Raw genomic sequence first — 20,012 nt, 5'->3', positions numbered from 1 at the left:
AATGGGGAGAGCTGACCACCTAAGGAAGTCCTGTTTGGTATGCTCTGGCATGATTGCAACTCAGTCTTTACCGTGTGGATGTCGCCTCGCAGCCCCGCCATCTCCTTCTCCAGCACCTCTCTTATCTCCACCTTCAGAATAGAACCAATATCTTCACGTAGTGACACGAGTAGCTCCTGCCTGAAGGTTTCCGTGGCCAGTGCTGAAGTCATGTCGGCGCGGGTCGGGCTGTCACCTGCGGCCGTGGACGTGCCAGAGGGATTGGGCCTCGGTGCAGATGCAGCGGTCTTGTGGGTTTTTGGCGCGTTGCCAGCCATGTCTTCTCACGTAAATGTTTTTAGGAACGTACTACTAAGCTTAAATAACTCCAAAAAACAAACACTTTGTTCCAACTAGTGCTATATTAACGGCTTTTAATAAGAAGGTCCTGGGAGCTTCAACACGGGCAAGGGTTTTGAGGGTTAATGGTTAAACTTCATTCTTCTCTCGTAAATATCCAATGCTATTGTCTTTTGTCCAGCTGCAGGGAGCAGGTTCAGCATACCAACCAAAAACCGGTATAACAGTTTCAACCCATTAACAGCAAAGACCTCGAGGACATCTTACAAAGCTGAATTTCTCTTTGGGATCTTTCAAAGTTGTCAGTTGTTTTTTGAGTTTGTGTAGGGATGAAGAGTGTGCTGTTGTAGATGTTGACGAGGTCCACGGTTGGATTTTTGCTGAAAGCCTCTGACCAGAAGAAATAATAAGAAAATAATAAATAATAGGATACATATTTGCCTTTTTAATTCTTTGTTCTTTCTGTCACAAAGTCAGCCATGTGGTTCTGTTCAGCCGTCGGTGATCATTTGCACAGAAGGAGATATTTTTTATTAAGTTTTCTCTTAGTGTTGGTCCTGGTTTCGATAGCCATCTTCTCTGGTGAAACTTTGAAAATCATTCCGGTTTTCTCTGCCACAATGCAAACAAGAAAAGACAATCTGATGGATCAACCTGACAACGGGGCTTCAACACCTGATCAGCTATACATTCCAACACAAAAAGGCGAATGCCCAGTGGAGTCTCCATTGCTGCGTAAGTGTAAACCAAGACTAATGAATAAATGTTCTGGGTTTCATATTCTGACTATTGGCTATTTTCAGAAGTTAATGAAATCCAGTTGCAAGTTTGTAAGTGATCTATGTTTACTTTGACTTAATGATATCATGATTGAAAGACAAAAACAACAAAAAACCAATTGCCCTAGACAAGTTAAAACAAGATACAGCTTTGTCACAACAATTCATCCATGAATTATCTTGGTTGGAGTTTTCAGCAGAGTGTGGTTCATAAATCAGATCTCACTATTCAGATTATTTGAATATAATCTAAGCTTAATTACTGTTTTTAAGCCAAGAATTTAGATCCATGAATAGAATGTATTAATTTTAAACTGGCTTGTGAAGCATAAAATTGTAGTGTTTGTAATCTTGAAACATTTCTGAATTATTAAAGCAGCACAAAAGACTTTATTTTATGTTATAATATTTGTTTTAATTTTATTTGAGGAATATTTGGTTAGAAGTGACTAAAAGAGTCAAAAGCGTAATCATAGAAGCGGACCAACCAAGATGCTAAGCAAATCTTAGTGTTATAAAACAAACTTCATCTCCAGGCTTAGAGGGTGACCTCCTGAGCCTAAATTTGTTTATTTGTGCTCTTTATAGACAGCTGAATGTAGCACAAAGTCCTTTAAAAACTCAAGATCTTGTATTTTTAGATGCTTAGGGTTGTCTGTCATCTAACAAGGCAGCAGCATTTGAAAAGAGACTGAAACTATGTGAGTTATTCATCAGCAGATCCTCATTAAAATGTGACATTTTGTTTGTATCTTATTCTAATTATCTGTGCTTATGTGACACAGAGGGACTCGTGAAGCCGTCCTTTGAGTCTTCTCTGACATTGAAGAATGTAGAGAATGAGACTAAAGGAGTGTCTGAGGGGGAGTATGAGCCCTCGGGCTGTACAGCGCGGCAGACCGTAGCTATCATCATCCCACATCGCAGACGAGAAACCCACCTCATCTACTTCCTGTATCACCTGCACCCATTTCTACAGAGACAGCAACTACACTATGCCATTTATGTCGTCCACCAGGTATCTGTCCCCTAAATAGATATGCAGTGTTTCATATCAGAGAATTTATGCTTAAACTCTTATTTCTGGAGTGAACATGTTTATTGTCGTGGCATGCGTTTTCTTTTCTTTTCTTTTAAACAGGCTGGCGATGCAACTTTTAATCGAGCCAAGCTCATGAATGTAGGGTATTTGGAGGCGCTGAAGGACCACAGTTGGGACTGCTTCATCTTCCATGATGTGGACATGATTCCTGAAAATGACAAGAATGTATATATCTGCGACGACAATCGGCCCAAACACCTGATATTTGGCAGCAATAGCACAGGATACAAGTAAGTATACAACTAAGATCAGAGGTTTATATAGACTAAGGGTTATTGGTTAAACTTTATTCTTCTCTCGTAAATATCCAATGCTATTGTCTTTTGTCCTAAAAGAATTGTAATTTTCCACAGGCTGCCTTACCAAACCAACTTTGGTGGAGTTACCGCTTTGACCAGAGAACAGTTTCAAAAAGTGAATGGTTTTCCAAACGTGTACTGGGGTTGGGGTGGGGAAGATGATGACCTTTACACAAGGTGAGAAACATAATAGAAGATCATCGCTGCTCTGTCATGTTTACAGTAGATGTGATGCATAGTCCTTCATTCATTTTCTCGATCATGCTGCTGTGATACACACAGGGTTCGGCTGCAGAATATGACGATTGTGCGGCCGCCTGCTGATGTAGCCCGCTATACCATGATGTTTCACAAGGGAGACCCTGGCAATGAGAAAAACCCAAATAGGTCAGTACAAGTAATTAATCTGTTTGGGGGTTAGGGGTCTTGCCAATGATTGGTTCAAATTATGAGACTAAGTAAGCAGACATTTTTCCCCGAGTAATGCCTTTTGCTAATTGTACTACTGTACGTCATCGAGACAACAGGCTGGCTGAGTTAATTGTCTAAGCAAAATTAAATCGAACAATAAAAAAGCAATAAAGTAGATGGAGGGAGAGTGACAACAGGACAATGTGGCATTAAACATATTGCAGGAAACTGCTCTTTCCTGGGGCCACAGCTCTGCCGCCAGCTACGATGAGATGCTAAAGTTACAAAAAAGTGGGCCCTGTCTATGTTTTATTGGCAAATGTCTCCATGGATCACTAAATGCCAACCTCCTGAGCATCTACTCCTCTTGAAGTTGTACCTTTTAATGAAATGAAATAAAATCAAAGATCATGATCGGCCATGTCATGTCATGAGAATCTTGACATCCTGGCCAGTGTCTTGCATGCAGCCATTCTAAGTAGTGAATATGTGGCTGTACAGCTGAAGGCCTCTTCCAGAATCCAGAGTTTACAGGAAAAATACTGTGCAGACCTTTTTTGATGACCTCTATGATTTGGGTTGATTTCAACGTGTAATTATTGTTGGAGATTTTAACATCCAGTGGAGAACCCTCACGACAAAGGGATTAAAGACCTGAGTAACACTCGGGACAACTTTGAGCATGTAACAGAGTGGGCACACTCTAGATATTTCAAAGGTTATGTGTCTGGTGTGGGCCTGTCTGATCATTCCTGTGTTTTCTGTGAGAGTACAATTTCAGTCCACATAAATGGCTTAGCAGTGATCTCAAAATGGTGTATAACTGAAAACAGTAGTGAGATCTGTAACCACGTCTTCTCTCTTACACCTGCCCTGTCTGGGGGTTCAGTCAATGAGCTTGTCAGTAGCTTCAATGCTTAAAGGAGCTTGAGGCTCCTTTTAAGAAATGAGACTCTCTAGCGCCACCCTTCACCACGATGGCCGTTGGGGGTACTGCAGTCAACAGTGAAGCCGTCACGGGAGAACGGGGAGAACGCACATGCAGCGTCATGTGACGTCACATCCGCAGGACAGCGCGGGAAAATCGGGACCGAATTGCAGCACATTTTGCAGCACACAGCCTGTTCAAGGCAACGGAGAGATATACTAGAGGGCTCATTCTTTTGGGTTTGGAACGCTTCATCTGACATTATTACTAGAAAACTTAAAATGTATACGGATTTTTTTCATAAATCCTGCCACAATCCGGCCTCAAGCTCCTTTAAGTGTTAAATGTTATGGACACTATTGCTCCCATTACGGTTAAAGTTATCCCTGGAAGGAAGAAATCTCCATGATGAAACTCCATACTGGTGAAAAATGGGAATAGACAGTGTCAGAAAACTGAAAGCAGATGGAGAAAAAGAAACCTCCAGATTCATTATTACAAAGAGAAACTCCACTCTCGTAATTTACAGCTGAGGAACGCAAGGAAGTCATGCTTCTTTGACCAGAAGCAGTTCTGGCTAGATTTACGCCCTGGGCTACATGTAGGTATATGGGTCTATTTAAATTGTAGGGATGAAATACAATTTATTTGGGAGCAGTTTGTGTTGTGTGGCCTCACTGGCCCGGGATCAGTCTATCCCTCGCCCCCCTTCCCCTTGGCAACCTCTGCAGTCGCAGGTTGTGTCAGTAGCAACTGAATTTAAATCCCCCGTGGCCTACAATTATATTAGACAAGCAGCAGGTTCAGCATATCAACCAAAAACCGGTTTAACAGTTTCAACCCATTAACAGCAAAGACCTGGGGTCCATTTCACAAATCAGATTTAGTGAAAACTCTGAGTCTGTTAACCCTGAAATGAGGGAAACTCTGAGTTTTCCGTTTCACAAAGGGAGGTAACTCAAACCAGAGAAAGAGGGGTAACTCTAGCCTGTTTCACAAAGAGAGGTAACTTAAGCTCTCGGTCAGTTACCGTAGTAACAGACTCTCTGAACCTAACCTGGTCGCTAGCAGGTTTTCTTCAATAAACCCTGAGTTTCTCTCTGTCTCCTCCCTCAGTGGCGTCAATTCAGCCAATGGGCCTTTATGCAATACACATCCGTTTTCTGCACCACGGACAGCAAGCGGCAGAGTTAGAGAGCAGAAAAAGCGTATCTAACAAACGCAATTTAACTCATTCTGTTCACTTTATTCACTATTTCAGTGCAACAATAACACAGGGACATCCGAGTTTAACTTTAAACAGTTAAAGTACAAATGCAAAAAGGAGAGGGAGAGTAAAAAAAAGTAAAATATTTCCCTTAAACAGATTTATAAGAGGGTAGGGTGATTTGTTATCTTACCTTAAAATGAACTTGCATAATTAATCCATCAGTGGCGGACAGCCTCGTTAATATCTTCTGCTGCTGGGGCAACATTGGACCATCACTTGCCTTCTTTCTTTTTTTTTAAATTGCGTGGTTGTCTGCTTCCTTCTCATTTCTGTAAGTTAGTAACACTGCAGATCGCGCTAAAAACGAGCGACCACTGTCGTCAGGGACGCTGGGACATTTCAAGATATGAGGGGGGGTACAAGTGTTGGGAAAGATAATACCTAGTGAAATCCATCATGTTGTTCTGATATGCATTTGTAGTTATTTTATATGTATTAAGTAATAGAACAAATCGATACAAATAGACACAGAGTAATTCCATAAATGTATTAAAAAAAAACATTTATATTTTCCCCTGAAGCCGAGGTGTGGCGGCTGCCGTACCCAATTGACGGCCCTGATCTAAATGACAATAAAATTTCATTCAATACCATTCCACCACTGTTTTCATCTGTAATATTATAAGACAGTGTGCTTGAATGTTAAATGAATACTGCATTCAAACTTACACATTGACTCGGGCAGCAACTTTCTCCCATGTCTCTCCTTTGCTGCTGCATCTGTTTTTTTCCCGATATATGCTCTCATACTCGCCATACGCACGTATTAACACTTCTAAGTCCAGTGGCGTGAAGTATGTGGATCTTCAGATGCAAACTAATGTTTCATCAAAGGAATTTTGTAAATTGAAATGTTAAATATAGTTTAAAAAAAAAAGAAAACATATGTGGATCTTTTGTTGTCGCCGGTTGCCATGGTGAATCGTTGTATCAGGGCTCCATTGATGCTGGCTTTTTATAGTTGTGGTGCACGCGCTTAACTCCAGGTGAAACTACTTAGAGTTGAGTAAATTAACTCTAAACCGCTGTTCTGGAACCCAAAACTCAGAGTTTCCGATCTCAGAGTAGATCAACTAAGAGTTCAGACTCAGAGTTTGTTGAACCTGCTTTGTGAAACGGACCCCTGGAGGACATCTTACATCAGCTGAACTCCTCTTGCCTTTTAGACATCCTGCAAACAGGTTTTTGGAGTCAGATCTGTTACTGATCATGAACTTGTCCTTAATGTCAGCTGTGTTTCCAGAGCCACTAAAAACAGCTGTAATTAAACCTTTGCTGAAAAAGGACAAGCTAGAGAAGAGATAAATGAACAACAACAGGCCCATCTCAAATCTCCCATTTCTACGTAAGGTCATTCGAAAAGCAGTTTTTTCAACAGCTCACTTACCCTTTAACCCAAAACAACTGTTATGATGCCTTCCAGTCAGGTTTCAGACTGAACCACAACACTGAGACGCTCTGACCAAAGTGTTTAATGACATGTCTGAATACAGACGGGGGAAACATGTCTGTCTTAGTTTTACTGGATCTCAGTGCTGGATTTGATACAGTTGGACACAATATTTTACTTGGAGAAGGTCAAATATGGAGAAAAAAAATGAGGAAAACATGGAGAAGCTGCATTCAGCGTCTCTGCTCCACATGTCTGGAACAAACTCCCAGAAAGCCTCAGATCAGCTGAATCACTCATGTTCTCAGCTGCATCTGAATAAAGCTCAGTTCCAAAACTTGATCATATTTTAACTACATATTTTACTTGTTGTTCTTATTTCTTTCTTTTTTGTTTACATTTTAAATCATGATTTTTATTTGTGTTTTATTGTTTTTGTAAAGCCCTTTAAATCACCTTGTTGTTTGAATTGTGCTATAGAAATAAACTTCCCTTGTCTAGTAGGGGGAATTAAGGGCCCTGTTTTAAAAATACTGTACTATAGTCTCAGTTTGTTTCAGCATATTCAAGATCAAGTCAAATATATCTGTCATGCCTTTTGTCTTTTAACTAAGCTCTTCTTTTCTTTTTTTTTCAATTCAAGGTGGAACCTCTTGGGACAAACATCTTCTTTGATGAAAACGGATGGAATCAACACCTGCTCATATACAACTCTGTCAGTTGAAAGATGGCCGCTTTATGTAAATGTTACTGTGGACATCGGGAAGCCGTAGAGCTGACCTCTCAATACAAAACCCTTTTATTGACCAGAACAAAGTTTTATATTTTATGAAGTCCAAGCCTTTGAGTGCACAAAAAAGCTGTCACAATCTGATATATAAAACTCACACAATGCACATTTTCTTTATTTAGGTCTTCAAGGTTAAATCTGAAATTTTCAATTCAATTCAATTTTATTTATATAGCGTCTAATACAACAGAGTTGTCTCTAGACGCTTTACAGAGACCCATACCCAGAACATGACCCCCGAGCAGTTATTACATAAACAATGGCAGGTAAAAACTCCCCTAGTGGGAGAAAAACCTTAAGCCAAACAGTGGCAAGGAAAAACTCCCCTTTAGGAGGGAAGAAACCTTGAGCAGGACCAGGCTCATAAGGGGGGACCCTCCTGCCGAGGGCCAGACTGGTGGGTCAGGGACGGCAACAGCACAGCAGGCAGGTGGAAGCAGCAACGGGATGACCAGGGGTGGGGACCGCAGGCCAGCACGAAATTCAACATTTTAGTTCACCTCCACTTCTGGTTTCCACCTTAAAGGGAAAATGTTTATACTGTGGATACGGAAAGTATTCAGACTCCTTTAAATTTCCCCCTCTCCGTTTCATTGCAGCGATTTGCTAAAATCAAGTTCATTTTTTATTTCTCATTAATGCAGACTCAGAACCCCATCTTTACAGAAAAAAGCAGAAATGTAGAAATTTCTTACGAGTGTTTCATTAGCCTGAAATATTGACCATAAACGGCATCAATCAGTAATCGGCTTTACTGTTGTCTAAAAATTCACATTGGCCATGGAAAACCTTTAATAATGACCAAGAAAAGTTATTGAGTACACAATCTGAACAATTATTGTGATCAATTTGTCATTGAAAGTAATGAGTTGTTGGGATGAAGAGTTTAGGATCACTTGGCAAAGATGCAAAGTCATAGTCTTAAGCATGTTTACATTAGTGTGGGATGATCTTTTATGTTTTGATATTCGTGGAGGACCAGACTGGTGGGTTATCTTCCTCTCGGCCCACCATATTGACTTGTTTCTTCCACAGAAGAGACAAATGAAACGCTTGTTCAGTTGGGGCGCCTTGAACAGTTTCAGTAGTCAGAGAAGTTTCTCCTGCATGACTGGAGGTGGAAGATGCATCAGGTGGTTAAGCAATGGGATATGGCAAAATTGATGGAAGAGCAACAGGCTGGGAGACATGCTATGGGAAGAGGGAAATAGTGGATTTCTTTTTGTAACAGGGTTTTTCCTCTTAAGAACATCTATAATAAATGCTAAATTGTTCTTATAAGCTGTCTTGTGACTTTATGTGGTATTGTTCTGCTTGTTCCACAATATCATCAGGAAATTAATACATTATCTGTCTCAGTCAGCACTGGCAGCAATCATCTATGCCAGTATAAATCTGTATCTTATTCTAAACTGTATCTCTGCTTTAGTCCTGCAATTCACTTAAATCGCTTAAGTACTCATCAGTTATAAATGAGAGGCTCAACCACACCAAGCGGGCTGCAGCGTGTGGGTGTAACCAGTAGATGGCGTCGAGACCACAATTACATCTTAAATATCCCAAGAAACGTTCTTCTTACCACACAAAAAAACGTGTATATATATATATATATATATATTATATAAATATGCATATATTTAAACATCTTCAAAAATCAATCCGAAATCAGTCTTTACTTGTCGGCCAGTGTGCTAGAAATTGTGTTTTTGTGCAAAAAGGAAAAGGCAATAATGAGTCTATGAATGACAACTTTAGAGTTGTTCATCCTCCACGACCACAGGCATGTAATTAGAAATACAATTGGACAAGTCTAGAATATGAGAATTTAAAGGGTTAATTTGTTGCCTTCTGTGGCGAGGATTTAAAAATATCTTCACATTCATGTCCAAGAAGAGTGAAAGCTTCTATGTAACGTGTGCATGTGAATAAAATGCCATTACTTTCTGTGCTGGTGTAATGCAGGTGTAAAACTATTTTGGTCCACATGGTGTTTCAGAGATGTCCAAAATCGCTTAAAACATTTGCTCTTTGCTGAACTACATTTTTTTCTTTTTAAACATGTTTCCTAAAATTCTGTTAAATTTGTCACAAGACTGCAAACAAAGAACACAACGCAAAGAAAATGAAGATAAAACTTTATTTACAAAACTCCTTGTCGCGCTTCATCAGCTGCTTTCTGCAAATGTGGCTTCAATTTAGGCCCCGTTTACACGGAGCAAAAACAGAGGCGTTTTCATGCGTTTTGGTCGTTTGTTTACACGAAAACTGAGGTCAAAGTCACCAAAAACGATCATTTCTGAAAACGCCGGCCAAAGTGGAGATTTTCAAAAACTCCATTTTCACGTTTGCGTCTAAACAGAGGAAAACGGAGGAAAACGGAGATTTAGGCTCAGAACGTCACAGAAACGTCACCAGCATCAATTGTGCGACCTGTGTTTACTGTAAACACAGGTGTGTTATATTATTATATATATATTTCCCCACCTCCGTTTATAAAATAATTTGTTGTTTTTTAAAAAAAAAACCCTTCCACACATAACCGAAGATCTGCTTTTTCGACCACATTCATAAGCATTCTAAACCTGTAGATCATCTGCGCCTCCCGGGGAAGCTCCAGCTTCCCAGCGTCTCCTTCTCTGTAAAGGTGCGGGTATGCTTCTGCGTCACACACACGCAGAGCACACGGCGCACCCGTGACGCCGTCACGAATCGTTCAGAGTTCTCCGTCTCTCCATTTCGTCGCGGTGCAGTACCCCCCGCGGCCACTAGTTAGCGATCTTTTTCTGAATGGTTTATCCGACTTTTTCCGGTCACAGTAAATCAAAGAAATAAGGACAACTATTGTGCAAAAAACAAAAACAAAAAAAATCACATATAAACGAAGAAAAAAGCCCTGGAAGTTCACTACTGATTCAAACCGGAAACCGGAAATGCTTTGCTTTCAAACGAACCAATCACAGCCCTCTCGGTCTGCGTGTGGTCGGCGTCTCCTCGACGCGTAGTTACAATTTTCGGGAGGTGCACGTCACTGACGGCGCATGTGACGGCGTGTCCTCTGCGTGTACAAAAACCACACGCCGTAGACACGGCGTCGTTTTGACGCAGAAGCATAATTCAGCCTTAAGCCGCAGTTAACGAGCCCGAGTCCCCCCGTGTCCCGGCCGCCACGGAGCTGCCGCGTTAATATCGGTTTAGCAGATACCCGGCTACGTGTGGACGGGGTCTAACTCCACTTCTCTGTCACTCCAAACGAAAGACTCTCGTTCAGTCTTGGAAGTAACTGGCAGTCAAGGCTGATTTATGGTTCCGCGTTACACCAACGCAGAGCCTACGGCGTAGGGTACGCGGCGACGCGCTCCGTACTGCCCCCTGCAGGTTTGGCTGCTCATAGCACCTTAACAGCGTTTTCATGCCGCTTCGTGTAAACGAGGATTTTTTTTAAAACGTAGAGGGGGAAATATCCGTTTTTGTAAATACCCGGCTACGTGTAAACGTGGCCTTAGTCTAAACCTTCCCAGAGGCTTTGATTCGGGGGTTTTCAACTAGAAAACAAATTATGTAAATAAGAAAACTAAATAAACTGTAAAGACCCCGATCAGCCTGACGAGGAACAAACGGGTAACTTGTTGAGTTAGCTGAAGCAGCCAGGATCTACAAGAGAACTTCTTTCAACTTTGTATGACCTTTTTTCGCTCCTTCATTTGGTCACGCACATGCAAACTTAAAATGGAAACTATTTGCATTGGAGGCTATGGATATGCAGACTGATGTATGCCAGGAATTCAAACGAATTTAATTTCATACTGTTCCGCCCTCTGGCGTTTGTTTTAGTTCCTAGCCGGACCCGTTTAGTGACGGACCAAAATAACGGCAACAGCTGGCAGTTAAGAAAGTCTAACTAACGGGTCTAACGGGTCTGCTTCATAACAGCGCTGGTGAAATCTTTGTCTGTAAGTGTTTTTTCTCGCCAAGCATTAAGATATTTGTGTTATTTATTTGTTTACCTTTGGTAATGCAGTTTATTACATTTGGAACTGAGTTTTGTTTATGAGCAGAAGTTGCGGTAATTCACCTGTCGTCCTGCCGACGCTATTTTCCGTTTGTCCAGTAGAGGGCAGTGGCGCTATGCCATAGAATTTACATCTGTTTTATTTATACATGTTTTTGACTGTGAAACAGATTTTATTGTTGTAAACAGCAACACATTACTACATTTTGTAATGTCTATTTCCTTTTGTCATTTCAGTTTTACAGAAAAGATTGTAATAGAAGAATTAAGAAATAAAACTGAGGAAAGCAAAACAAAACACTATCCTCAACGCAACTCTTGGATTCTTCATCATTATTATCTGGCTGTTGACTATCTGTCTAGTTATTCAGAACATAGCGAGGGCAGAATAGTAAAAAGACAGTAATAAACCAAGCTCTTCACGAAGCAACTCTACGCTTATTCCATCGTTGCCATCTTCATCCAAAACAAGCAAGATGGCTGAACGACAAAACAAAGAAGAAACACAACAGTCCTTGGTGACTAGATCCATCGCACAGTCAAGTTACAGATCATCAACAAGCTCTGCTGCACTCAAGGCTCGAGCCAGAGCCGAAGCTGCTCGCACACAGGCTTCATATGCTAAGAGAGAAGCAGAGATGATGGTTGAGGAGGCAGCATTAAAGGCAAAAATGCACATTCTAAAGACAGAAAAAGATGCAGCTGCTGCCACCGCAGAAGAGGCCGTTTTCGTGGCTGCTGCAGAAAATATAGAGACAGACTCTCGTAAAGACGTTGACTTACCCCTCTCGCCATCCAACGCTGCACAAAGGACAAGTGAGTACGTTTTGCAACACAGCCGTGAAGCATCAGAACACCTATCGATGCACACATGTTCACCACCAGAAATAGTGAAAGTTGGACAAAAGATGAGCAACCTTGAAATCAAACATGAAGATACTCACCTGCAACCAACTCCGAAAGACATGAACATCCATCCAGCTGTTAATGCCACACAACATATTCCTGCAAGCGTGCCTCCTGTGCAAACACAGAAAAAGAGACATCTAGACCCACAGGCGAATTCAACCTACCTGAGTCAGCCTACACAACAGAGATGGGCCCCTGACAATTCTCCACAACAGACAGCAGCCACGCCAGATGTTGCAAAATTCCTCATGAGAAGAGAAGTGGTCACATCTGGTCTAATGGAGTTCGACGACCATCCTGAGAACTATTGGGCGTGGAAAACCTCTTTTCTAGGCGTCATTGATGAACTCGCACTAAGTCCAAGAGAAGAGTTAGACCTCTTGGTTAAATGGCTCGGCCCAGCGTCCAAAGAACAAGCAAAAAGAATCCGAGTCATACACAGCTACAACTCAGCTGCAGGACTGAACATGGTCTGGCAAAGACTAGAGGAGATCTATGGATCACCTGAGGCAGTTGAGCATTCACTCCTGAAGAGGATCGAGGAGTTTCCCAGAATCACAAACAAAGACAATGTGAGACTAAGAGAGCTTGGAGATCTCTTGCTCGAACTGGAATATGCAAAGGAAGGAGGATACCTCCCTGGGCTCGCATATCTTGATACGTCACGTGGAGTGAACCCCATCCTAGAAAAGCTTCCATTCAGTATTCAAGAAAAGTGGATCTCCCAAGGGTCGAGGTACAAAGAATATCACCGTGTCCCTTACCCCCCTTTCACTTTCTTCTCACAGTTTGTTCGCTCTGAAGCTAAAACCAGAAACGACCCTAGCTTTATGATATCTCAAACTAATTACTCAGGGCCCCCCAAGACAGAGCGACTAACAAAGTACCACAACAAAGTACCAGTGTCTGTGAAAAAGACTGGCGTGTTTCCTGAAGCCACAGGAGAAAACAGAGCTATAGATCCAGACGGACTATGCCCGTTACATAACAAGCCTCACCCACTCAGTAAGTGCCGCACTTTCCGCAACAAACATATAGAAGACCGCAAAACCTACCTCAAGGAAAAGCAAATCTGCTTCAGGTGTTGCAGCTCGACCAAACACAGAGCAAAAGACTGTGACAAAGACATAATCTGCAGAGAATGTGGCAGCAAGAGTCACACATCAGCTTTACATCCTGGCCGCGCACCTTGGGTCTCAGAAGTCCCAGCAGGTCAAGGTGAGGAGGAGGAGACAAGCGAGAGTCCTCCAGCAGCTCTCCCTGCAGTAACATCAAAGTGCACAGAGGTATGTGGGGGAAACAGCAACGCCAAGTCCTGCTGCAAAATATGTTTGGTCAAAGTCTATCCTGAAGATCAACCAGAAAAGGTAATGCAAACATATGCAGTATTAGACGACCAGAGCAATCGTTCACTCGCTCGCCCTGAGTTGTTCAATCACTTTGGCCTTTGTGAAAAAACAGCTCCCTACACATTAAAGACTTGCTCTGGTGTTATGGAAACATCAGGAAGGAGAGCAAGAAACTTTGTGGTTGAATCCTGTGATGGAAAGATGAAGATCAAGCTTCCAACTCTCATTGAGTGTGAAATGATTCCAGACGACAGGGCTGAAATCCCCACACCTGAAATAGCCCGCCATTTCCCACATCTCCGACCTGTTGCAGATAAAATCCCACCACTCAATAAAAATGCCCAGATCTACATTCTGCTGGGAAGAGACATTTTGCGAGTGCATAAAGTGAGGCAGCAGTATAACGGTAACCATGACGACCCCTACGCCCAGCGTCTGGATCTAGGGTGGGTTATCGTAGGAGATGTTTGTCTGGACCGCACTCACAAACCAGACAGTGTCAGAGTGTACAAGACACACACTCTGCCTAATGGACGAACATCCATGTTAAGCCCCTGTCCTAACAAGATACAAGTGAAAGAGACACTTCAGACAAAAAATACTCACCAACCAAGTCATGTGGGCTGCTCACTCCAAGGCGAGGAGAAAAGAGAACTTGGAGCCACAGTCTTCGACAGCCATCCTGATGATGAAAAAGTAGTTCTGTCAGTCGACGATCAAACATTCTTGGACATCATGGACAAAGAGGTTTATATGGATCAAGCAAACAGCTGGGTAGCACCACTGCCATTCTGTAAGCCCCGCCGCTGTCTGCCAAACAACAGGGAGATGGCTCTGCGTAGACTCTTATCCCTCCGACGAACACTAGACAGACGCACAGACATGAAAGAACACTTTCTTGAGTTCATGAAAAAAGTATTTGAGAACGACCAAGCAGAACTAGCCCCAGAACTAGAAGAGCATCAAGAAAGGTGGTACTTGCCTCTATTTGGAGTCTATCATCCTCAAAAACCAAATCAGATCAGAGTGGTTTTTGACTCAAGCGCCAAACATGACGGTGTGTCTCTGAATGACGTTCTGCTCAGCGGGCCAGACTTAAACAACGCTCTGTTAGGTGTCTTAATGCGCTTCAGGAGAGAGAACATTGCAATCACCGCTGACATTCAGCAGATGTTCTACGCGTTTGTCGTCCGAGAAGATCATCGTGACTATCTACGTTTCCTTTGGTATAAGGATAACAACCTGAACAACAACATCACAGAGTACAGAATGAAAGTACACATATTTGGTAACAGCCCCTCACCATCAGTTGCCATATATGGTTTAAAGAGAGCTGCACAAGAACATCAGGGCGAATATGGCACAGACATCAAGGAGTTCATCATGAGGAACTTCTACGTGGACGACGGGTTGGCGTCAGTACCAACAGAAGAGGAGGCTGTCGATCTGTTAAAGAAGACTCAAAAACTGCTAGCAGCATCCAACTTAAAGCTCCACAAAATCGCTTCCAATAGCAGCAAAGTGATGACAGCATTCGCCCCTGACGAACTTGCAAAAGACTTAAAGGACCTCGACTTAGGGGCAGATCCCCTCCCGCTTCAGCGGAGCCTCGGACTGATATGGAATCTTGAGAGTGACAGTTTCAGTTTCCAAGTATCTCACGAGGAGAAACCATTCACAAAAAGAGGGATCTTATCAACAGCTCAGAGTCTCTACGACCCTCTGGGCTTCGCAGCTCCCATCACAGTTCAGGGAAAAGCTCTGATCAGAGAATTGTCATCCAAAGAATATGATTGGGATGATCCGCTGCCATCAGATAAGCAAGAGACTTGGAAGTTGTGGAAAGAATCTCTCTCAGAACTAGAGAAGCTACACATCAAAAGGAGGTATGTGTCTGTCCCTCTCGCTTCATCTAAAAGTTGTGAACTCTGTTTATTTTCAGACGCCTCCACACAAGCTATCGCCGCAGTAGCCTACCTGCGTGTGACCAGTGATGAAAATCAGTGCCACGTGGGATTCATCATGGGCAAAGCAAAGTTGGCACCGCATCCAGCTCATACAGTTCCACGTTTGGAATTGTGTGCCGCTGTCCTGGCAGCTGAGATGGCAGACACAATCTGCAGTGAGATGGACTTTGACATTCAAGCGGTGAGTTTTTTCACTGATAGCAGGATTGTTCTCGGTTACATACACAACACCTCCAGAAGATTCCACGTGTATGTTGCCAACCGAGTCAACCGCATCAGGAAATCAAGCAATCCTCAACAGTGGCAGTATGTTGCCACTGAACAGAACCCAGCGGATCACGCCACCAGACCCACATCAGTAGAGAGCCTCAGAAACTCCAACTGGTTCTCGGGTCCCAGATTCCTGAAAAACAGCGGTGAGTCTCTTCAAAACAGCAGCTTTGATCTCGTCGAGCCAGACCTGGATGTTGAGGTGAGGCCTCAAGTTGCTGTCAACTGCACCAAAGCCACAGAAGGTCAGTTCAGCTCAGCACGCTTTGAAAGATTTTCTAGTTGGAAGAGACTGTTACAAGCTATTACAAAACTGATTCATGTGACAAGAACATTCACTAAGACTCTCAGAAAGGATGCTGTTGATGCACGGTGGCAAGCCAAAACAGTCGTAATTCGTTGTGTCCAACGAGAATCCTATGAAGAAGAGCTAAACTGTTTGAGAGATGGGATTCAGATCTCGAAAAAGAGTCCGCTGAGAAAGTTAAATCCTTTCATCGACGAGGATGGACTCCTTCGGATAGGAGGCCGCCTCACCTACGCTGATCTGCCAAGAGATGAGAAACACCCTGTCATTCTGCCGAAAACCCACCACATCACCACTCTCATAGTGAGACATTACCATGAAGACATCTTCCATCAAGGTCGTCACCTTACTGAAGGCGCCGTCCGGTCAGCAGGAGTGTGGATCGTAGGAGGAAAACGGCTGGTGTCCAGTATCCTCTTTAACTGTGTGACCTGCAAAAAACTGAGAGGGAGGTTAACAGAGCAGAAAATGGCACAAAATCCTTGAACAACAAAAACCTTCATCAGGCCCATCTCAGAGCTAGTGTTTCTTATGTCTAAGAGCTCATAAAGTGTTAGACATTTTGATGAGTAACAGAAGTGTTTTTACATATTGATTGATTGTATGCTATACAGATATGTTTAATCTGACAGTTTGGTTGATTAGCATTTAAGTAACTGAGATGTTTATTGTGTTATGATAATATACCAGGCGAGGAGTGTTCCGCCCTCTGGCGTTTGTTTTAGTTCCTAGCCGGACCCGTTTAGTGACGGACCAAAATAACGGCAACAGCTGGCAGTTAAGAAAGTCTAACTAACGGGTCTAACGGGTCTGCTTCATAACAGCGCTGGTGAAATCTTTGTCTGTAAGTGTTTTTTCTCGCCAAGCATTAAGATATTTGTGTTATTTATTTGTTTACCTTTGGTAATGCAGTTTATTACATTTGGAACTGAGTTTTGTTTATGAGCAGAAGTTGCGGTAATTCACCTGTCGTCCTGCCGACGCTATTTTCCGTTTGTCCAGTAGAGGGCAGTGGCGCTATGCCATAGAATTTACATCTGTTTTATTTATACATGTTTTTGACTGTGAAACAGATTTTATTGTTGTAAACAGCAACACATTACTACATTTTGTAATGTCTATTTCCTTTTGTCATTTCAGTTTTACAGAAAAGATTGTAATAGAAGAATTAAGAAATAAAACTGAGGAAAGCAAAACAAAACACTATCCTCAACGCAACTGTTGGATTCTTCATCATTATTATCTGGCTGTTGACTATCTGTCTAGTTATTCAGAACATAGCGAGGGCAGAATACATACAGTGAATGAAAAATTTGCTAAAAAAGATTGAGAGTCTGCAAAGCTCACAGTGCCCTCCACAATTCCAAATGCATGCAGTGCCGAGCTACGGTTTTGGGTATTTCGTAGGAATATTTAAAAATGTAACAGAATGCATCGACTGTTTAAGAGAGTCGGTTCCAGCCAGGCTTCACAATCACTCTTCAGAAAACTCAACGATGACATGACAACGGGTTTGTCCAGTTCGTCCTATCGCAACTTAGCTTAAGGCAGTCACACAAATGATATAACAACAGGAACAGGGTTTTTGAAATAAGGAGTACATTCTTTGCTTTTTACAATTTGTCATTTTAATACACGTCCTCCAGCTCAGTTTGACGTCTGCGTTCACCCCCTGGTCCTTCAGCTGCTGTTTGAGCTGGAAACAAAGAGAGAGAGAGAAAACAGACTTGTTCAAGCGCGTCCCTCAACCCTCCTGGCGTCGCCGGACAGCTGTTTCCAGCAGACTCTGCTACACATTTATATGCTACAGACTACAATTCATTGACTGTTGAATAGCTTGAAAAGTCCTCCTTTTATGTTTCAGTTAACTTTCTCTGAGCTCCTCTCATCTGCCTCTGACACTCCCATTTCTGCCTTTTCTTTTTGTTCTGCACCAAAACATATAAAACAATGATCTAGTGCTCCACCGTCAGGATATTAGACAGCTGTTGAATGACATGAATGGGGACACCCTTCACAGCAAGGGGCTGCAGCACCTATTTCCTGAAGAGGCTGAGGGGCTGTAGCATCCGCCAGAAGAGGCTTTAGGCGTTCTGCCAGTCTGCAGAAGAAGCCTGGTTCTGGAGTGGGTAGAAACATCCCTCCCCCTCTGCACTCCTCCACGAGGCAGAGGAGCACCTCCCCAGCTGGCCCGTGAGAGAGAGACTTCAGCTGCACTGCTGTAGATGCTGCAGGACAGCACCGCCTCCTCTCTGCTCCTTTCCATCAAGCACGCACTATTGTTGGTCAGTCTCGCACACAGGAACGCTCTCCTTTGTGACGCTATTTACTTTTGGCATTTTTTATCTATAGTTAAGCACCATTTGGGCCTTTGAAAATACTTGTCTCATCTCTTCCCCAGGCTGATAGATGGACAGACATTTTTTTTTTAATCAAGACAGAATAAGAGAATAAAAATAGAAAATTAAAGCTGCAAGCAGCGATGAACGGGCCCTCGCACTCATGGCCACCGCCCCCCATAAGCATATCAGAAATTATACCACCCAGGACTCTCTATATCAAACCATTCAAAAGTTATGGCAGAAAGTAGGAACTATCAGATATCGACCAATCAGATGAAGGGGCGGGGCTGATTTGCAGCAATTATGTTCAATGACTCAAAACCGAGTCCGATGACACCACCCACGAGACTTTATGTCAAACCATTCAAACGTTATTGCAGAAAATCAGAAGTATCACATATCGACCAATAAGTAGAAGGGGCGGGGCTAATTCATGCCAATGAAGGTCAAGTACTCAATACCGAGTCCGATGACACCACCCACGATTCTTTATCACAACCCGTTCAAAAGTTATGGCAGAGAAGAGTATTCTAGGGGGCGCTGTTGAGCCGTTAGGCCACGCCCATTAATGCAAACCATGAAATATCAAATTTATCACCAGGCCTGGCTTGCATGCAAAATTTTCTGACTTTTGGGGAACTATCAAATATGGACCAATCAGATGAAGGGGGGGGCGCGCTTTACGGCGTCTAGCCTCGCCACGGTAACACTTTTGACTGAGAAAAGTAATGCGCGTTGTCGCAGGATGGAGACGCACATTTTAATGTATAACACACCTGGGTGCACGTTACGGTTCGGGCCGTATTAACTGCCGAAGGAATGGCATAAATTGCGCCAAAATTACACGATTAATTAAAAATGGCCGACTTCCTGTTCGGTTTCGGCCATGGCTCCAAGAGACTTTTCTTTAAGTTGCGACATGATACAGGTGTGTACCGATTTTCGTGCATGTCAAACCGTATTGTGGGGCTTGAGGCACAAAGTTTTCTAGGGGGCGCTGTTGAGCCATTTTGCCACTCCCATTAATACAAAACATGAAATATCAAATTTTTCGCCAGGTCTGGCTTGCATGCAAAATTTGGTAACTTTTGGGGCACGTTTAGGTGGGCAAAAAGGCCCTCCTTTCGTCAGAAGAAAGAATAAAGAATTCCTACAGATACAATAGGCCCTTCGCACTGTAAGTGCTCTGGCCCTAATAATGATACTGTAGCTCTGAAAACAGAAAGTGAAAAGATGCTAAAGAAACCGACAATACCAATTTAGGTTGTCATTTCATCTCATGCATGTGTATTATGTCTATACATCAAATCCTACATACTATTCATGCATATGTTCATACTGGTACACACCCACACACAGTTTGAGTTTGCTAGTTTAAGGTCGTTGTCTAATGAGTTCCACAGTTTTACTCTTAAAACGGATATACATCTGCCCTTTGTATTTGTTCTTACCGTTGTTGTCTCAAACATTGCTGTTCCCCTGAGCTCATGTTTTCCTCTCTTGGCTCGAACAGTTCCTGCATGCAGCCCGGAAGTAAATTATTATAAGCCT

General features: G+C 42.7%; 1 protein-coding gene and 1 long non-coding RNA gene across 2 annotated transcripts; both read left to right on the top strand.

Moving 5' to 3' along the window:
• Positions 1-655: 655 nt before the first annotated feature.
• Positions 656-2,454, top strand: LOC133444882 (beta-1,4-galactosyltransferase 4-like). The gene is made up of 3 exons (XM_061722776.1): positions 656-1,074; positions 1,904-2,136; positions 2,260-2,454. The coding sequence occupies exons 1-3, from the start codon at positions 819-821 to the stop codon at positions 2,452-2,454; spliced, it is 684 nt and encodes a 227-aa protein (XP_061578760.1). The 5' UTR covers positions 656-818.
• Positions 2,455-2,579: 125 nt separating this feature from the next.
• LOC133444721 (uncharacterized) lies at positions 2,580-8,753 on the top strand. Its single transcript, XR_009782736.1, has 3 exons — positions 2,580-2,696; positions 2,802-2,906; positions 7,162-8,753. It is a non-coding gene; the product is annotated as an uncharacterized LOC133444721 (long non-coding RNA).
• Positions 8,754-20,012: the final 11,259 nt, after the last annotated feature.

This window comes from Cololabis saira, chromosome 5 (assembly GCF_033807715.1).
Source record: "Cololabis saira isolate AMF1-May2022 chromosome 5, fColSai1.1, whole genome shotgun sequence".
Lineage (NCBI taxonomy): Eukaryota > Metazoa > Chordata > Actinopteri > Beloniformes > Belonidae > Cololabis > Cololabis saira.
The sequence above is the reverse complement of the archived record's forward strand: the minus strand, read 5'-3'. Positions and strand labels throughout refer to the sequence as shown.

Excerpts from the sequence above, each read along its gene's own strand:
- LOC133444882 (XM_061722776.1), top strand. The coding sequence starts at position 819 with ATGTGGTTCTGTTCAGCCGTCGGTGATCATTTGCACAGAAGGAGATAT. Across the intron at positions 1,075-1,903 it reads AGTGGAGTCTCCATTGCTGC|AGGGACTCGTGAAGCCGTCC; the intron begins GTAAGTGTAAAC and ends TATGTGACACAG. Across the intron at positions 2,137-2,259 it reads CCATTTATGTCGTCCACCAG|GCTGGCGATGCAACTTTTAA; the intron begins GTATCTGTCCCC and ends TCTTTTAAACAG.